The 18,001-nt window shown below is 41.2% G+C and overlaps 1 protein-coding gene across 2 annotated transcripts in view; it reads left to right on the top strand.

Moving 5' to 3' along the window:
• The window catches only part of LOC112145655 (zinc finger protein 385A), a 45,059-nt gene that overhangs the window by 17,329 nt on the left and 9,729 nt on the right, over positions 1-18,001 (top strand). For both annotated transcript variants that reach the window (XM_024271015.2, XM_024271017.2), the window contains exons 2-3: positions 4,824-4,969; positions 10,685-10,795. In XM_024271015.2, coding sequence (XP_024126783.1) covers positions 4,824-4,969; positions 10,685-10,795 — 257 coding nt within the window. The remainder of the gene's footprint in view (positions 1-4,823; positions 4,970-10,684; positions 10,796-18,001) is intronic.

Here is an 18,001-nt window from a genome sequence, read left to right as displayed (position 1 = left end):
AAAGCTGATAGCTGAAAACGCTAAAGCTAATAGCTGAAACGCTGAAGCTGAAAATGCTGAAACAATTTACTCTTATTGCTGATGGGATTTGCTAAAAATGCAAAAGCTATTTGCAAAATGCAACATTTGCTGAAAGACTTAAAATTTTGTTTGAGAACTATGCAGAGCGCTGAAGTTATGAAAAATATTTAGTTACTTTGCTTAAAAATCCCTAATGCATGTCAACTTTGCAAAAATATTTAGTGTAGCTAAACTCTAACTTAGCCAAAAAAACTGAGTAGATGCCAAACTAGCCTAAAAAGCTAGCACATTGCTAAAACACTAGCTAAACTCCAAAAAAGCCTAACAATCTTTGTTAAAATTAGTCAAAACGTTAGCCTGTTGCGAAAGTAGAAGCCAAATTCAAAAATATCCTAACAGCCTTAGTAGATAAAAAATTAGCCAAAAAACATCAGCATGTTGCTAAAATGTTAGATAAAACTAGCATAGAATCCAAAGGATGATGAATATAATGTTTTACCTCCTCTTCAAACAAAAATAAAAGATTGATACTTGGTGAGAACCACTGAAATCAATCGCAGGACTAAATATCGCGATATGTCGATATTTTGACCCACCCCTGATCCAAACATTTACATCAGAAGGTAAAGGGTCAGAACGGTGTGTTGGTATCAGCAGAGAGAATGAGCTGTAGATACTGAGGCTCGGATTGATTGAGTTTGGCAGCTCTTTAACACTTTAACGCTCCTACGAATGTGTTCAATCAATGCCTTCCCTCAGGGCACGGTTCGCTGCTGAAGAGTTGCAGCCTCCACTTATCTGATGTCATTGTAAATCACTCAGGAAAAGGGTCGGTCGGGGAGGATGCTGCCACACTCACACCGTGAGCATCTTAAGGAGGATGTGACACAGAAAATAACACTTTGAATAAAACCCGCTACTGTACACGTCTGGGTTATAAATAAAGATTTGTGATGGGCAGCCGTGTTCTGACCTTTGAGGGGTAATGCAGAGTGAAACGAGCTGCAGATTTACTAGAAGTGTGTTAGGAATACGCTCCACTAACCAAACAGTGATGACACAAATACTGGGCTATTGTCTGTCTGCACGACTCTCTGCACCACAAACATTATTGTGTCTTTTTACTTTAGGCTGCTTTGTGTAGACGTGACAAAAACGGCCGAATGAACAACGTTTGTTTAGCAGAACTACTTTTGTTGTTCGACTACTTTCTGTTCAAGAAGGGAAAGACGATTAAATTAAGAGGCTCCCAGCTGCAGCCGAAATGACAGATGTGATGATGAACAGACCCGACAGAGCCGATCTGTGGAGCCGATGGATGTCCAACTGAAGTCATTTCAATTGAAAAGGAAGATGTATTTTATTTAAAACAGAAGTTGAGTTTTATTTAAAATAGAAATTGTTATTCATTTAGTTTGCTGAGGAATTTTAAGTTATTTTGGAGTTTAGCTAGTTTTTAAGCCACATTCGCTTTTTGGGCAAATTTGGAGTTTAACACACTAAATATTCTGCAAAAATGGCATGTATTAGCAATTATTAAGCAATTTTCCTAAAACTTTTATAGAAATTTAGGTCAACTTCAGCGCTCTTTCATAGTTTTTTCACAAAATTTCAAGTCTTTTAGCAAATTTGACATTTTTCAAATAACTTTTGCATTTTCAGCAAATCCCTTCAGTAATTAAAGTAAATTGTGTCACCATTTTCAGCAACAAGCTTCAGCATCTTCAGCATCTGCAGCATCTGCAGCATTCACAGTAGAATTATCACAGGAAGTGCTGTTTTTCCATTTCACTTAAAGTTTTGAAATATGTAGACGTCTTCTTTCATTTCCTATGGGGAGTATTTTGCTCAATATTTCAAAAACTATAAAGTTTATGAATACTATAAATACAAGCAGTAATGTCCTGAATGGGCTGGAAGTTTGATACCAGGATTACTGAAATCATTGAAAATGTGATTGAGTTTTTATGTACCGAAAAAGAACAGACAGGAGCAGGAGAAGAACTATAGTGTGAATGCTTACTAAGCAATCACCCAATGCAGACTTTGAATGTGTTGTTGCTTTAGTGATTTCCTCAGACCTGAATGGGAGAACTCAGTATTTTATATTCAGGCAGAGAAAAGCTTCTACAGCTGGTCTTTGTGCGATGAAAACGATGTTATCAGTGCGTTTTCCAGCTTTCACGCACAGCTAGCTGCTAGCTAAAAGATGCAGAACATTGAATCTGTGACCTCTAGATTTATATCTTCTTTTTTTACAATCTGAACAGCTTTCTTCTTAACTGCAGTTCACGTGAAGGTTTAAAATAGACGAGGACACGTTTTTCTTGTAGCATCTGCCTCATATGGAGGACGAGGAGAAGAGCCGGAGGGAGAATTTCCCCTCCACCTATTTTTCCTCCTGGTGGCACATTCCTTCAGATTCCCCTCCTGCCTCTAAAAAGAGCTTCAGATTGTCTTTTCTGTCTCTTGTTTGACCAACTTTTCTTTCCAAATACAGAAAAGCTTTCAGCTGTGATGACAAAGTGGCAGAAATAAAAGATGTCATAATGCAGATTATGATAATCCAGGATTCTCTATTGTAAAGAGAATGTTGCAGGAAGCAGATGTGAAACGGAGAGTTTAAAGGAGAATGATGATGATGATCATCTCAACAGAAGGGCTGGTGCTGGAGAGTGCAGATGGGGATGCAGAGGCAGGCAGACCGTGTAAAAGACCATGAAATGGAAAAAAGAAAAGCGTTCATCGCCAGAAAAAGAGTGGTAGAGAGGGAGAAACGGAGGAAAGCCTGATATCTGCAGCCTCCCAGCTGCGAGCTTTAAGGAGCTTAGCCTTCCTGCCCATCACAGTAGACTCCTCAAGAGCAGACATTCACGCCGCTGAGCCACTACCAGAGTTAAGTGAGCAAGAAGAGAGGAGGCGTGGGCGGAGAGTGGGACTCAGTAATCTAACATCATAAAAATTGATGGTTCGAGTTTAAAATAGAGTCGAGAGGAGGAGAAAATAGATACGTGAGTCACAATTTGTTGTGCACAAATGTTTTCAGATGTTTTGCTGCAAAGAGGCTGGTAACAGATTCTGTGAAATTCTTTTAGTGCCGAATTAATTTGCCAAATTTTACAGAATTAATGCTCCCAACACTAAATATGTTTAGCATAATATTAGCATCATATTTAAAGCTACTATGAATGGGAAACATTCGGCAGCCATCAGGCGGATAGAGAGGCAAAAAGCTTTTATCAAACCCAAAACCAGGTTTTTACACATTAGATGTGACATAATAAATAAGTTATTATTTACAGAGCTTGAAGGAATATTCACCTGCAGGTGCTTTAGCTCCTTGACACCGGAGATGTTGTTAGCGACAACCAAGTATCACGCTCTTTGAAGTAGCGTAACTCCTCAACTGTTCACATGATCAACGTGAGTCACAAGCTAAATCAGAGTCAGACAGACAGAGGTTGGTCATGAGGATGGAAGCATCAAATAAGAGAGTAGAGGTGTCAGAGTCCAGACGAGGGTCAGGGCAGGCAGCAGGCAATCAGAAAATAAGCAGGATCAGAACCAGAAGATCAGATGGAAACGCTCGGTAATGCAGGGAGGGTGGCACAAACAATACTCCGCACTGAGTGAGGCTCTGAGCTGACATGTCCTGTGGGTGATTGCAATGAGTGTCAGCTGAGTGGCATTCCAGGACTGTAGCTGGGGTTGCTGGGAGATGTAGTGTTTACGTTAAAGCACATTTGTCAAAGTCAAGGCCCGGGGGCCAGATCCGGCCCTCCAGATCATTTTATTTTATTGTCATTAATGTTATGTTGCACTTAGTTTTAACTTGTTTAATTTTGACAACATTTATTTTTACGGAGAGTAAAATATTGAAAGTTATTTAAGGTTTAAGTTGATTTAATCTAGAAAAATATTTCTGCCTTTTTATTATTCATAATTATATTGAAAAGTTTAAAAATGGTCATTCTGCTAACTTTTTGGACAGTTTTGGCATTTACTTAGATTTTTTTAAGCTGTTTTGTAGCTTAGCTAAAATTCCAGCTACATGCTAGCTGTTTTGGCTCTTTTGGAGTTTAGCTATTTTTTCAGCTGCATGCCAGCTGTTTTGATGAATGTAAGTTTTTTATGTTTTTAGGTACTTTGGCATTTAGCTAGTATTTTGGCTGCCTATCATCTTCAGTGTCTTTAGCTATCAGCACTAGCATCTTCACTGGCCAGATTCAGCTTACAGCATTCACACTAGCATTATCACAGGTAATGTTATATATCTAGTGCATAATTATGTTAAACATTTACGGTTTTAAAGTTCTACAAATTTTAGGTTTAGTGTGTTCAGTAAATGTTCATCCTGGTCGGCCCGTGACCTGAGGTTTTTGGATTTTAGCCCCTTGAGTTTGACTCCCTTGTAATAGAGGATCAGAGGCCAAAGCTAAATGTTTAGCAAGTAAACAGCATCATAGAGAATAAACCAACCGAGACTGTTTTTACACACCCAGCCTTTAATACTGAGAGATAATTACAGTGACAGCTGTAATAAAAACCAGGTGACTCATGGGAAAGGGGGAGAAGTAAGAGACCACCAACACAAAACATGGATAAATATCTAAACAAAATTAAAAAAAAGAAACACTTTGGTGAATCAAATCCATTTGATCCAGTAGGTACTATTTCTTTTTATTGCTGTTGTTTTTTATGTATATATTCTTAGAGCGGTATTCTTCTTAAAACCCCTCACCCTTCCGCCATAACATCCCTATAATAACCCTCTGTGCTGTTTTTCTGTCCTCTGACCACAGGAAGTGTAAACCGACCCGGGCCGGTCCCTGCCTTCCTCAGGAGCCCATCAGTCATCCCGACCCCCCTGGACATGAAGCCCTTCCTTCAGTTCCCTCTGGAGCCCTCTCACCCCGCCAGCATCGGCCTCTTTCATAACTTTAACACGGTGAGTGCTGGACGAACACTCCGGATTACAGACTTATCTGGGGCAGTAAACGCATCGTATTGCTGTGATTGTAGGGTGAAGTATTACATTAAGTGACACCTTTTTACTTTGTATTTGGCACAATGAGATTCAACACAATTGAGAAAATATTCAACCAAGTGGCGTCCTGCGATGGAATGACTCACAGCTAATCAATTGAAATAGAGAACACGCTGAGTCAGCATTTTCTGGGGCTCCTTCTCATTTCTAGATTGCGTTTCATGTGAAGGTCAACATGGTCACAAACATTGATGTGAGCCCACAAGCGCACACACAACACAAGCACACCCGTACATAATCAGTGCCTTCTTTTGCACATGCTCAGATAGAATGAGCTCATCATTCAATACGGCCACAAACGTCAAAGCATCGTAATTTAAATGACGCTTCCTTTGCTCCAGAAAAATGTACACAAGTGTTCGACGGCGCTGTCGACTTGTGATGGACGGCTGCAACTCTCCACGGCTGCCAATATTTTAAAAGGGAACGACTCACTCAGCTCCGGCTTTAGGAACGGCAGGAAGTGAAAGGACACAGAGGACGAAGACCGACACATTCTCACTCTCAAGTCGTCACATATGACATTTGGCTAAGGACGCCTCCACGTCACTTTTTGACGTTTTGGGTGTCCCCGAGTCGTCATTCTTTTGACATGCAAGCTGTTCCTATTAAATCCTGGGGCCCCAACCTCCGGGGCGCAAACCAGAACTGGTCCAGCACCACGTCGCATAGCGCACTGGTACTCAAACTTGTACCGGCACCCTAACCTCACACTGGACCAGATACGGTACTGGACCTGAACCAGTACCGGGTTATGGTTAGGGTACCAGTACTGGGTTAGGGTACCAGTACTGGACAATGTGCATCTGGTACTGCGTCCCGAGGACCTATGATTTTACAAACCCAAACTGGTACATAATAACTTAACGTGCGCAAACCGTTACCGGGTTTGGATACCGGTATTGGACACATCCCGAGGACCAGTCCGCATCCGGAACAACATCCTGTACCCCGTCCAGTGACGCGTCCCAAGGATTGCGGACCCATTACAAACCTGAAGCGGTACCAAACCGGTACCAGATGCGGTACCGGATTAGGGTACTGATACTGGATGCAGGTGGCTCATCTTTTCCTGGCAGTGGACCTCGCCTCTGGCTCGTTTCGCGCCTCAAGTCGTTTTGTGTCTCAGAGTGGGAGGGATTCCAGTTGGCTCGTCATTGTTCCTGTTCTTGGCAGTGGACCTCGCCTCTGGCTCGTTTCGCATTCCCAGGGGTCCCCCAGCCCATCTGGATGCCCCATCTGCTACACTATTTAAACATGTAGTTGTAGAGTTAGATAAGCTAATTCCTCTATAACAGTCCTGGTGAACCACCTGTCCGTCCTGGGAGAGGATCTCTCCGTCATGTGGGCATCCCTGAGGTTTTTTTCTTTTTTTGAGAATGTGTTGCAAAAACACACAATTACACCAGTTATTGTTTCCAATACAGTTCCTGTTTGGAAGTAAATTCTGCTGCTAACCAGTGAGTAAAACTACATACACTCTGTCACAAATACTTTTGTACATTTTAAGTTTTTTACTGCAATAGGAGGAGTCAGAGTTCTGTCTACCCCTCTGGCCATCTCCAGAGTACTGACTGCACTACATCTCCCAGCAACCCCAGTGTACAGTTCCTGGATGCTGCTCAACTTTCTCTCTTTTGCTAATCGCCCACAGGACACTTAAGCACAGAGTATCGCTCTGTGCGAAGTATTGTTTGTGCCACCCTGCCTGCATTACTGAGCGTTTCTATCTGGACCTGATCTCTTCTGATTTATCTCTGATTGTCTGCTGCCTGCCCTGACCCTCACCTGGACTCTGACATCTCTACTCTCTTCTTGGATGACCCCCGTGTATGACCTCGGCTTGTCCGACCCTGATTTAGCTGTGTGGACTTTAAGCTGCACTTAGTTCCTGTCTGAGCTAATAAACCTGCTGCAGGTGGAACCAGCTGTCTGCCCGTTTGTAACACCCACAGACCGTTAGGGGCATAGAGATTAAGGCTTAAACTGCTGTATTTGTAAGACTAAAATATTAAATATTCAATTCACTAAAACAGGCGCCCTAATCACTAATAAATAAATATATCCAAAAAGCATTCATTCTTATTCCTTGAGATGATGAAGTAACGCCACGACTTGGCAGACAGACTAAGAGCAGCTAATGCTGTTTTTGTCCTTTTGTTCCAGAATGTAGCAAACAGATGGAGGAAAATGCAAAAACACATACCTCTAATTTATTTGGTTTTCAGAAACTTTGATATCATTCAAAGTGGGAGTAAGATCAAAACTCAGGAAGAGCCTGTTCTTCAACTTCTGACTCACATCCGATTGAATGTGTGCTTGTGCTGACATTGTCAGCTTATCTTCTCAGCAGTGGAGAACTTCTGCTGCAGAGAGGTGGCGACAGTAGAGAGCCTGGCAGACAGAACATGATCCAACATCCAGCTGAGAGGGATGATGTTGGAGCTTAAAAGTAAAAAAAAACATTAGGGACTCGGGCATGTATGTTGTAATTGCTGGAGAGCTGAACTAACAGAACAGAGGATTGCTCCAAAGAACCAATGATAGCGCTGATCAACCCAAGTTTGAACCTCGAAAAAAACCTGCTGTTTTTTTAAAATACTGTAGGTCTTTCTAGAGCCTTTAGTTGAAAGTTATTATTGAAAAAACACAGTTGCAACGTCAGGTTTTTTTGACCGCAGTAATCGTAAAAAGATGCCTGTAGGATAAAACAGTTCAGAAAAGACTGTTTCAAAAATAATAATTTACTATCTGAGAAGATTTTATGGAGTCAAATCAGGATTAGCTTAAAGTGAACAAAAAACAGATTAAAAACTTGAAAATAAACATTGTAACTGAGGATTTTTTTTGAAAATTTGAAAACAAGACATTGTAAAAATAATAAAAAAAAAGGAAAATATGAAAAAAAATGTTTCGAAAACAAAAAAAAGAGAAAACTTATAAAACAAATCTTGAAATTTTGAAGAAAAAAAATGAAAATTAGAAAAAAATACGTTTTTAAATTAGAAAAAACACCCTGTCCCATGTAAAATAAGGCTCAGCTCGACAGCGAAAACTTGAAAATCCGAATTGAAACTGTAAACCGAGGACTGAAACGGCAAAAAAAAAAAGTTGAAAATTCAAAACTGCAGCTGTTACTAATAGATAAATTATTTATTAATCTGTAATTTTACATTTGTAGTTTTTTTTTTATATTCAAGTTTTTTTTTCACATTTTTAAGATTATTTCAAGTTTTTAGTCCTGTTTTTTTTTTTCAATTTTCAAAACATTTCTTTTTTGCAAATTTACAATGTCTTCTCAATTAAAAAAAAGAACTTCAGTTACAAGTTCATTTCATTGAACAACAAAACTTTAAGCTGGTCCTGATTTGACCCAATACTGCTGTCATCAAATCAACCTGGTCAGAATTTTTAACATCTAAATCAAAACAATAAACCCTTTGTGAGACAAAATAAGCTACGTTTCTTTAGCACATAAATGATTACATTGGTTTTGCAGAGCAGTACGGGCAAATACAAGAAAGATTTTACTCGATGAGTGTAGGGTAGAGTAAGGGGAGACAAGATGGAGTAAGAAGTTAATGAGGTGGGAACGGGACAGAAGCAGACGGAGATCCTGTAGAACAGGTGGCTGAAGAAAGGCAGCAAACAGGCAGAGTAACAGGACACTAGAGACAGATCAACATGCTGTCAGCTGTGAGAGACACAACAGTCCAGCAGGTTGTTATACCCACCGACATGTGTATCAGTATGAATATCTCACATGTGCTGTGGCTAACAAACACTTCAGTCTAAACACCACAAGAGAGCCGATCAGGTTTCAAAAACGCATCATGTTTCAAACATTTCTAATAGTAAATACTTTAAGTTTTCAGGCCCTTCAGTCTTACGTTTCCAAATATATTTTTAAATGTACGTTCAGACGGAGTCTAAATCCTTAATCACATACATCCATTCGGGTTGTCCAGCCAGTAAAGGGTCGTAGAGAGGAGCGGCAGCGTCTTAAGGAGACAGCAGGTGTGTCTTACCAACACATTTTCATCTCCGAGTCGTCTCATATTGACGTTTGGTTAAGGACTCGTCCGTGTCACTTTTTGACGGTTTGGGTGTCCCCAAGACATCTTTTTTTGACGTGCTAGCTGTTTGTAAAATCAAGGGTCTGCAACCCTCAAGAGGCGGTACTGGATGTGCAACAGTTCTCAGGACTCGTCCAGTTCCGGTACCCTAACCTGGTACTGGTTCATGTCTAATATCGCATCCAGTTAGTTCCTGGTACTGCGTCTGGTCTGGTGTCAGGTTAGGGTTAGGGTACCGGTTCTTGCTGGGGATCTGTGATTTTATGGGAACGGCCAGTACGTCAAAAAACGACAAGTTGCCCAGTGAACATTTTAATGTGGGCCCCATAGGGTTTACCTCTGGGCTAAATTGGTGGGCCCCAGGTGGGTTTGTCCACGAGTTCCATGGTGGCAGGAACATCTAAAAGTCCACAAAGCTAAATTAGGGTCAGAAAGACAGAGGTCAATCACAAGCGTGGGATCATCCATGAAGACACTGGAGTTGTCAGAGTCCAGGTGAGGGTCAGGGCAGGCAGCAATCAGAGATGAGGCAGGGTCAGAAATGCAGGCAGGGCGGCACAAACAATACTTCACACTGAGTGAGGCTCTGAGCAGGCCTTAAGAAACAGATGGATGATTGGCATCCAGGGAGTGTGCGCTGGGGCTGCTGGGAGGTGTAGTGAGTTTAGTACTCTGGAGTTGGATCCTGCTGGTGACCAGAAGGGGAGACAGAGCGGCCTATAACTTGAAATGGGTGGTATTCCGCCCGTGTCCACCTGTAGAGACCTGGGATGAGAGTAAATCCACTTTTACATTTTGAATTGGCTCCAACAGGATCATGTAAGAATGAGTTACACGAACATTTATAGGTTTTTACAGACAATAGTTATTATTTTAGCAGATAAAAGTAGATATTTTCACACATCCTTATGTGTTGCTGCAAGTCTTTAAACTAACAGTTGTTTTGTTCTGTCAGATAAAGCATTTACATTTCAGTAAAATGACAGTTTTATTCCCACAACTGAACATTTTAACAAGCAGGCTGGGAAACTGGGATTAAACCAGCAACCTCCCAGTTGAGGACCACATTATTTACTGCTGTGACAATCAAAGAGCTTACAATGATTTCCCCTTGGAGAGCAAATTCTCAGTTTGATCACCTGGAATCTGCTTTACCTGCTGTCTCACTCACTGAATGAAAGGGCCGTCTGATGGAATTGGACAAAGCTGCACTCGCAGTCACAACAGGAATTCTTTCAGAGGTGGAGTGTAATTAGGCTTCTAAACCTAGAATGAGTTAAAGCGTTTGAACGGCGCCCAGATACTCCATCACAGACGGGAGCGCCAGCTGCTGCTGAGAAAACACACACCTTCCTGTCCACATCAATCATGGCGCTCACATCAATCCAGCCGTCGGTGGCTTGCCCTGTCATTCATTTTCACTTTTCTCCTCTTTTCCACATTCACTGAGTCGACTTGTATGTTGTCTGCAGGTAGAAGAAGCTGAAATTCCTCTGTGCTGCTGAATCTTTCATGTGACCTCTGGATTATCTCTCCCCAGATGGACCCGGTCCAGAAGGCTGTCATGACGCACACCTTCGGCCCACCGCTGGTTAAAACAAAGAGGCCAATTATCTCCTGCAACGTCTGTCAAATACGCTTCAACTCGGAGGTATGAACGCATAACCGGCTGAAAACAGGAAAATCATTTTTTCAGAGACAGAGAGGACGGCGAGCAATGGACTTCAGAAAACACAGTATCTAGATCAGGGGTCTCAAACTCCATTTATCCTGTGGCACTGAAGGCGGAGTCTGGGCCGTACGGGGTTCCATTTGTGCCGAAAATATGTTTTTGTGCCATTGTCTATGTCTACTGAACAAGTTTATTGAGTATTTGTTCATGTCTGTGTACTACTAAGCAATATCTTCTGTGAAACGACAGGAGTTAACAACGCTAGCAACTGTTGCTAAGGACTTTTCTGACAACCAGATCCAACGACAATTGGAAATGTAAAGTTTTAAGCTTAAAGCTGAAACATCCCAAAGCAAATGCAAAGCTAACATAAAATGTAAAAGATATCACTTAGTACAACCTTTTTTAAGGTACTCCTTTTCAAAAAAATCCCGCTGCACACTAACATCCAAAAAGGTCCCTCCACGATCTTCTGTGCATTTTTTTAAATAATTGAAGCAGAAAAAGCGAGAGGCGTCATTCCAGCGCGGAGGTGCTGTCACTTTAACCCAATGCATCATGGGGAATGTAGTGTAAATACTGACGCAGATTCCGGGCAGACTCGCGTCTCTGAGCTTCATTCTTTTGTTCACGTCTTAAACCGTCTGACACCGGATCCCGCTGGAAGCTACACCGCTAAACACGAGCTTTAGCTGTTATTTTAGTTGGAACTGAGAGACTTTATAAACAGAATCAGAACAAGGAAGTGAGGACGTTAACCACTTCTGATTGGTCAGATGGATGACATTTGATTAAGCCTCCAAGAATGATTGGCGGAGACAGCTGAAGGGGGCGGGACTTTTCTAAAATCAGAGCTAGCGGCTAGTTTTGCGGCCAGATTGCGGTAACATGATTCTGATTAAAGAGCCGTTTATAGAATCAAAGAAAAATGTCTTTTATGATTTTGCATATTCAAACTATCCAGTATCCACTATCCGGCACACCTGACTGTCTCTCACGGCACACTGGCTGAAAACACTAACTTTGTCCACATGGAACTTTCGTGTTAAGGCGGGTCCACAAAATATTAACTTTGGAGCCACAAATGACCCGCGGGCCGCCACTTTGAGACCCCTGGTCTAAAGGTTTAAATACTTTTAGTGTTTAGTCCATAAACTAACGACTCCAACAAATCAAACAAAATGTGAAACTGATGCTAATATAATATGAAACAAAAAGTACCTCACAGTCTTACAACTGGAACCGGGTTATCTATAAATAAAAGCAGAGACACAAAAATAAAAATACATACATTTAAGATGTTAATTCATAAATTGATTAGAAAATAAAAGAAAATGATGTTATCTTCTTGAGATTATAATCGATTTAATCATGAATTCACATTCTGTACTTGCACTATGCAGTTCACACACAAACGAATTGTTGAATCAATTCAATATAATGATTGTCAAATAGAGTTTGATCAGTTGATTGAAAGGGTGAACTTATATAATCTCACCTCCTCATGTTTTCAAGTTTTTTTACTACATAGTTCCTATAATTGGTTCGTAACATCTATTTGAGGCTATACTTTTTCAGTCCAAGTGCAGACTATTAAACATTATTACTCATCATGTTATTCATTGATCATCATCAAAAACATTCTACAGTGTCTTATATGCACATAAATATTCAGATTCTTTTGAACGCCCCTCACCTCGATTTTGTGAAATTGTTTTATCAAACAGATTCTGGCTGTGTCTGAGTTAAAAACTATATAGTGTGGGACTAGCCTGTGCTCTGGATCTTGAAAGCATTTTGGTCACCATGCTCACTACTTCACTTGTAAAGCTATGAGGCCAGATCTATCTCATAATTCAGAAATGCACAACCTCAATAAATAAGAATATTTATGAATCCAAAGTGCTCTGATGATGACAACTTGGATGGTTCATAAAATACATGAACATATTTTTTTCATATAAAAAATTATTAAAGTGGTATTCCTGGTGGTCTATGATCACCAATCTAGTGAGCATCAATGGACACTTTTCGCACAGACGTCTGGGAAATTTCTAGGATGGCACTGGATTTAGGAATTGTGGGACGGCGCTACAACATGTCAAACGCACAATCCTGCTCCACAGTGGGGGTCAAAAGTGTGGACACCCCATGTAAAATGTTTAATTATTGTGCATAAAGAACTCATGGAAAGACAGAAAAGTCCTCTAAAGGTGTGCACCAGTTAATTACCAGCATTTTTTGTAATTACATTTTTAGAAAAACAAGTTCTAAATAGTAACCAGAACTTTTTTTACAGAGCCCCTAAGTATTTTTAGAAAGAAAATGTTTTTTACTTTTTTGCTTTAGGGGCTCTGTACCAAGGCAGAAAAAAATACCTTTTTTGGTGTTTATTTATTTTTTGGGTAGTGAAAGGGTTAAGAAATGTCAGTCAACAGGAACAGTGGAAGTTAAAGCAACATCTGGAAGACTCTCAGACAAACAGCTGACAGAATTGTCCAAACCAGGTTTGACGGCACCATCCTCCAGAAAGACCTGCAGACTCTGGAGTTGTGCTGATGTTCTGCTGTCAGATACTTGTACAAATATGGAAGAGTCATCAGAAGAAAACCCTCAAACATGAAATCTTTAATATGCTGTAACTTTTCAACCGTTAAGGATCATTCCAGTAGATTCTGAAGGAGAAAAGCGGCTCGAGATGCTTTTTAACAATTACAAAATTACAGTAAATCAAAGAACTCGAACACTGGAGCTGGTTTACATGAGAATCATCGGTATAAATAAAGAACGGGAGGAAATTCCTGTAACTTGAGAAGGCTCCGTTGATATTTTCTAAAGAGCGTGCGGGCACACTGCACTCTGCACCTGTAAAATCCTGACCCACAGACCAATGATCTGTGTTGGTTGATGACTGACAGCTCAGCTGGAGCAGGTGACAACCCGCTTCACAGCTTCTCAGCTCCAACTTTAGCTTGTTGCTACAGATGGGTGGGTGGGGGTTCAAACCCCCAAATCCAATCTTGCTTAACAAACATTGTTTAAGTTTTTTGTACAACAGAAGTTGACATCAACGCCATCAATAGTGAAGGACAGAAAACAGGTTTCTCTGGACGTGTGAAGCAGCATCATCCAGCAGAGATCCTAAATGTCTTGAAGATCTGCTGCTTGAGAGGATTCGGCTTGCAGGTCTACTCTGCTGTGGCTGTCATGTTTAATGTTGAAAGGTGTGTAAAAGGTGAAAAGGATGAGCTTTATCTAGGGGTCTCCAATCTTTTTCTTCTGAGGGCCACATAACTGTTTTCTTCTCTGATGTGAAGCTGAAGTTTATAGCTGAAATGGTTGAAGCTGATAGCTAGCTAAAATGTTAGCAAAATGCCGAATTAGCCCAAAAAATGAAATAAAAAAAATCTAAATTAGCCAAAACAGCTAGCATGTAGCTGAAATATTAGCTAAACTACAAAATAGCCTAAAAAAATTGAGAAAAGACAAAATTAGCCAAAGCAGCTAGCATGTAGCTGAAATACAAGCTAAGTGCCAAATTAGCCTAAATAACTAGTAAAATTTGTATTTCGGCCAAAATAGCTAGCATAACATTAAAATATTAGCTAAACTCCAAATTAGCCTAAACAACTAGTAAACTGTCTAATTTAGCCAAAACAGTTAGCATAAGGCTAAACTATAGGCTAAACTCCAAATTAGCCTAAATGACTGAAAAAGACAAAATTAGCCAAAGCAGCTAGCATGTAGTTGAAATACAAGCTAAATGCCAAATTAGCCTGAATAACTGAAAAAAAAATGAAACTGAAAATTAGCCAAAACATAATGTGGATAAACTATTAGCTAAACTCCAAAATCCTTAGTAACCGCCAAAACAGTTAAAAAAAAGCTAACATAAAAGAGCTGAATATTTTAAGAGCTGAAGAGTTATAGACGTCCAAAAAATGTACAGAAGAAAAATAACAATAATAAAGAAATAAAAAGTGAATCACTATCAAACCAATAAATATTCTTTCCTCTCCATCATCGTTCAGACTGCAGAAGAGTGGAATAAAAAGTCACTCCATGTGGGTCTCAATCAGCATTTCTGATGTGTGTGTGTGGGGGGCCGGGCCAAATGTGGAGGTGGGCCTGATCCGGCCCGTGGGCCGTAGTTTGGGGACCCCTCCTCTATGCTACCTCAATGCTGATTGAGCACATTCTCTTTTCCGAGAAATGAAAACAGCTCTGAGATGAAACCTGGACGGATTTGACTGTTCCTGTTCCTGTGATGCTGAGCAAAGCTGACAAGTAAATAACTAATAACGTCGCAATAATATGACATGTTGTGGGTGTAGCTGAGGAGCATCCAGACCTGGAGTGTTTGTCTGCACATGTGCAACAGTCATTAGGCTGTTCTGTCATGTCATGAAGCGATCTCTACAAGGCGGAAAAGGGCGGCTGGTTGTTTTTTAGCCTCCAGTTCTTCTTAACTTTTGAGGTAAAGTTTGTCTTCATCTTCTGTAAATGATCTGGAGCTCCTTTAAACTTCATGTATACACCAGATTTCATGTAGGAATCATTCAAATGTGGACTAGATTAGGACGCCCACAATTAGTCGACGACCAAACGACTGTTGAAATAGTCGAGGGCCAATCAACTAATCAACTATTAAAACAGTCATCGACTATTTAATAGTCGATGAGTATTGACCACGGAACTATAGTACGACCCGGATGTTTATATTTTCTCATCAACCTTTGATTGTCAGCATTCAGATGTTGTCGTCCTGAGTGACACTTTAACGCTGAAGGGTTTTTAATTGATGGAGGAAGCCTGGTGTTTATGGGCTGTCGCCGTAACTTTAACCACAACATGAGCAGAAATCAAACAAAAGTCTGACACACAAGCTTGGCTAAAAATATGACGGCGTTCCCAGGATTAGGTGCAAAATATTTGTTCTTTTTTATGTAGCGGAGTGCAGAGCGCACGAGGTGGGCGGGAGTCATCTGAAGCGAGTGTAACACTGCCCTGCTCTCTACGAGGAGACACGTAAATAGATCTCTGACCTGCTGTGCCTCGAGTGTATTCAGCATCTACACGTTTACATACCCAGAGTCTAAGACTGGAGTTTGCATGAAAATCCCTGAGAGTAAACCGGCTCGTTCCGTGTCTGTGATGAAGCGAACATGTTTGTCCTTCAGAGCTGAGGTCAGATCTGGGAGCTTAACCCTTCAGAGCCTGAGGAGCTTAAACACTACGTCTTTAATGTACTGTAACTTTTCAACCGTTGACATGATAATTCCCGTTGATTCTAAAGGATAAAAGCAGCGCAAGCACACGGAAGCTAGTGCAAGCTCGCTGAAGAACGCGTAAGCACAATAATTCAAGTAGCTTCTGAAGGACAAAAGTAGCGCAAGGATGTGCAAGTTCTCGTAAGAACGCACAAGCACCATAATTCCAGTAGACTCTGAAGGACAAAAGTAGCACAAGCACGCACAAGCTCGCTGAAGAACGCGCAAACACGATTATTCCAGTAGATTCTAAAGGACAAAAGTAGCGCAAGGATATGCAAGTTCACGTAAGAACTCGCAAGCACCATAATTCCATTAGACTCTGGAGGACAAAGTGGCGCAAGCTAGTGCAAGCTCGCTGAAGAACGCGCAAGCACAACAATTCCAGGAAACTCTGAAGGAGAAAGAGGTGCAAGTTCGCAAGAGAATGCACAAGCACGTTAATTCCAGTGGACTCTGAAGAAGAAAAGTAACGCAACCACGCGCTGGCAAGCGCAAGCTGGCTGAGGAACACGAAAGCACGATAATTCCAGTAAACTCTGAAGGAGAAAGCGGGGCAAGCTCACTCAAGAACGTGCAAGCCCAATAATTCCAGTAGCATCTAAAGGAGAAAAGTAACGCAAGCACACGCTGGCAAGCGCAGGCTCGCTAAAGAACGCGCAAACATGATAATTCAAGTAGCTTCTGAAGGACAAAAGTGCCACAATCACGCCTTTCACGTCGCTTTCCTTCAGAATCTACTGGAATTCTCGTGTTAACTAAAAAATGAGAGTAAATCAAAGAACATAAACACTGGAGCTCCAGTGTTAAAGGGTTAAAGTACTCATTAATAATGACAGATTGTTCTTGCAATATTCAGCTGTTTCATTCTATTGAAGGTGTGCAGCAGCTTCCAGGTAAAACAGGAACTGGTTCACTTTGAAACATCAGATCTCAGTCATATTGATCAGCTGTGATCCATCACTTCAGCTTCACACGTTTCATTATAACGTTCCATCAGCTCAGCCCGCCGCCGTTCACCTCCGCTCTGCTGCAAGGCTGACGTCACAGCATGCTGCATTAGCCATCGTCGCCACCCCTGCAAAGCGCTGGACACCTCCTCTGCTCCTCCGGCGTGCATTTCATTCCCACATCCTGCATGTCCAGCAACTTTTCAATTCTTCTCCCCGTTATTTGGTGAAGCATCTCTGTTCTCCAGCTCCTCAGCCGTTTCCTGTCGCAGCCTCTCGTCTTTTGTACCGTCGATTTGGCTGCTCGACCAGCTCTCTCTGCTTTAAGCGTCTTTGTTGCTTCATAGAAAAACATCAAAGCACATTCTTATCGTGAGAAAAGGGATTTTAGGAACATTCACTTGCTCTCATTTTCTTCCTAAACTTCATTTCTGCCTCTTGATCCGGTTAAATCTTACTTTCCAGAGCGGTGTAGCAGACAGTCTGTTTCACTCACTGCTGAAAATATGATCATGTTCATATGCATTTTCATCTGTTATGCATTTTTTCAGAGAGTTGCATGAGGGATACATTATATTCTTGTTTTCTGCAGTGAAACATTTGTTAAGAATCCACTCTGAGGGAAATAGGGTTATTGACATGTTCTCAAGGCTTTTTTCTCATGACATATAAAGAAAATTACACTTTTTTTTGTTTATTCAAAATGCAGCTGGAAAAAGATCGTATTAGTGACGTAGAAAATACGTTGGATGGACCACAAACTAAATCCTCCACTGTCAGACAAACAGATCCGTGAACGTCTTTGTTTTCCTCGCCTGAGCTGGAATCTGGATCAGAACTGTACGGCTGGATAGCTACAATATTTGTTGCACCGGTAATGTTCGGTTGTGGGGAGGGCTGTAAGCTAGCAGGAGAGAGTGTAAACAGAGAGCTCTCAACAACAGCGAGGGGAAGGGGGGGGGGGG

Source organism: Oryzias melastigma, linkage group LG5, assembly GCF_002922805.2.
Source record: "Oryzias melastigma strain HK-1 linkage group LG5, ASM292280v2, whole genome shotgun sequence".
NCBI lineage: Eukaryota > Metazoa > Chordata > Actinopteri > Beloniformes > Adrianichthyidae > Oryzias > Oryzias melastigma.
The sequence above is the reverse complement of the archived record's forward strand: the minus strand, read 5'-3'. Positions and strand labels throughout refer to the sequence as shown.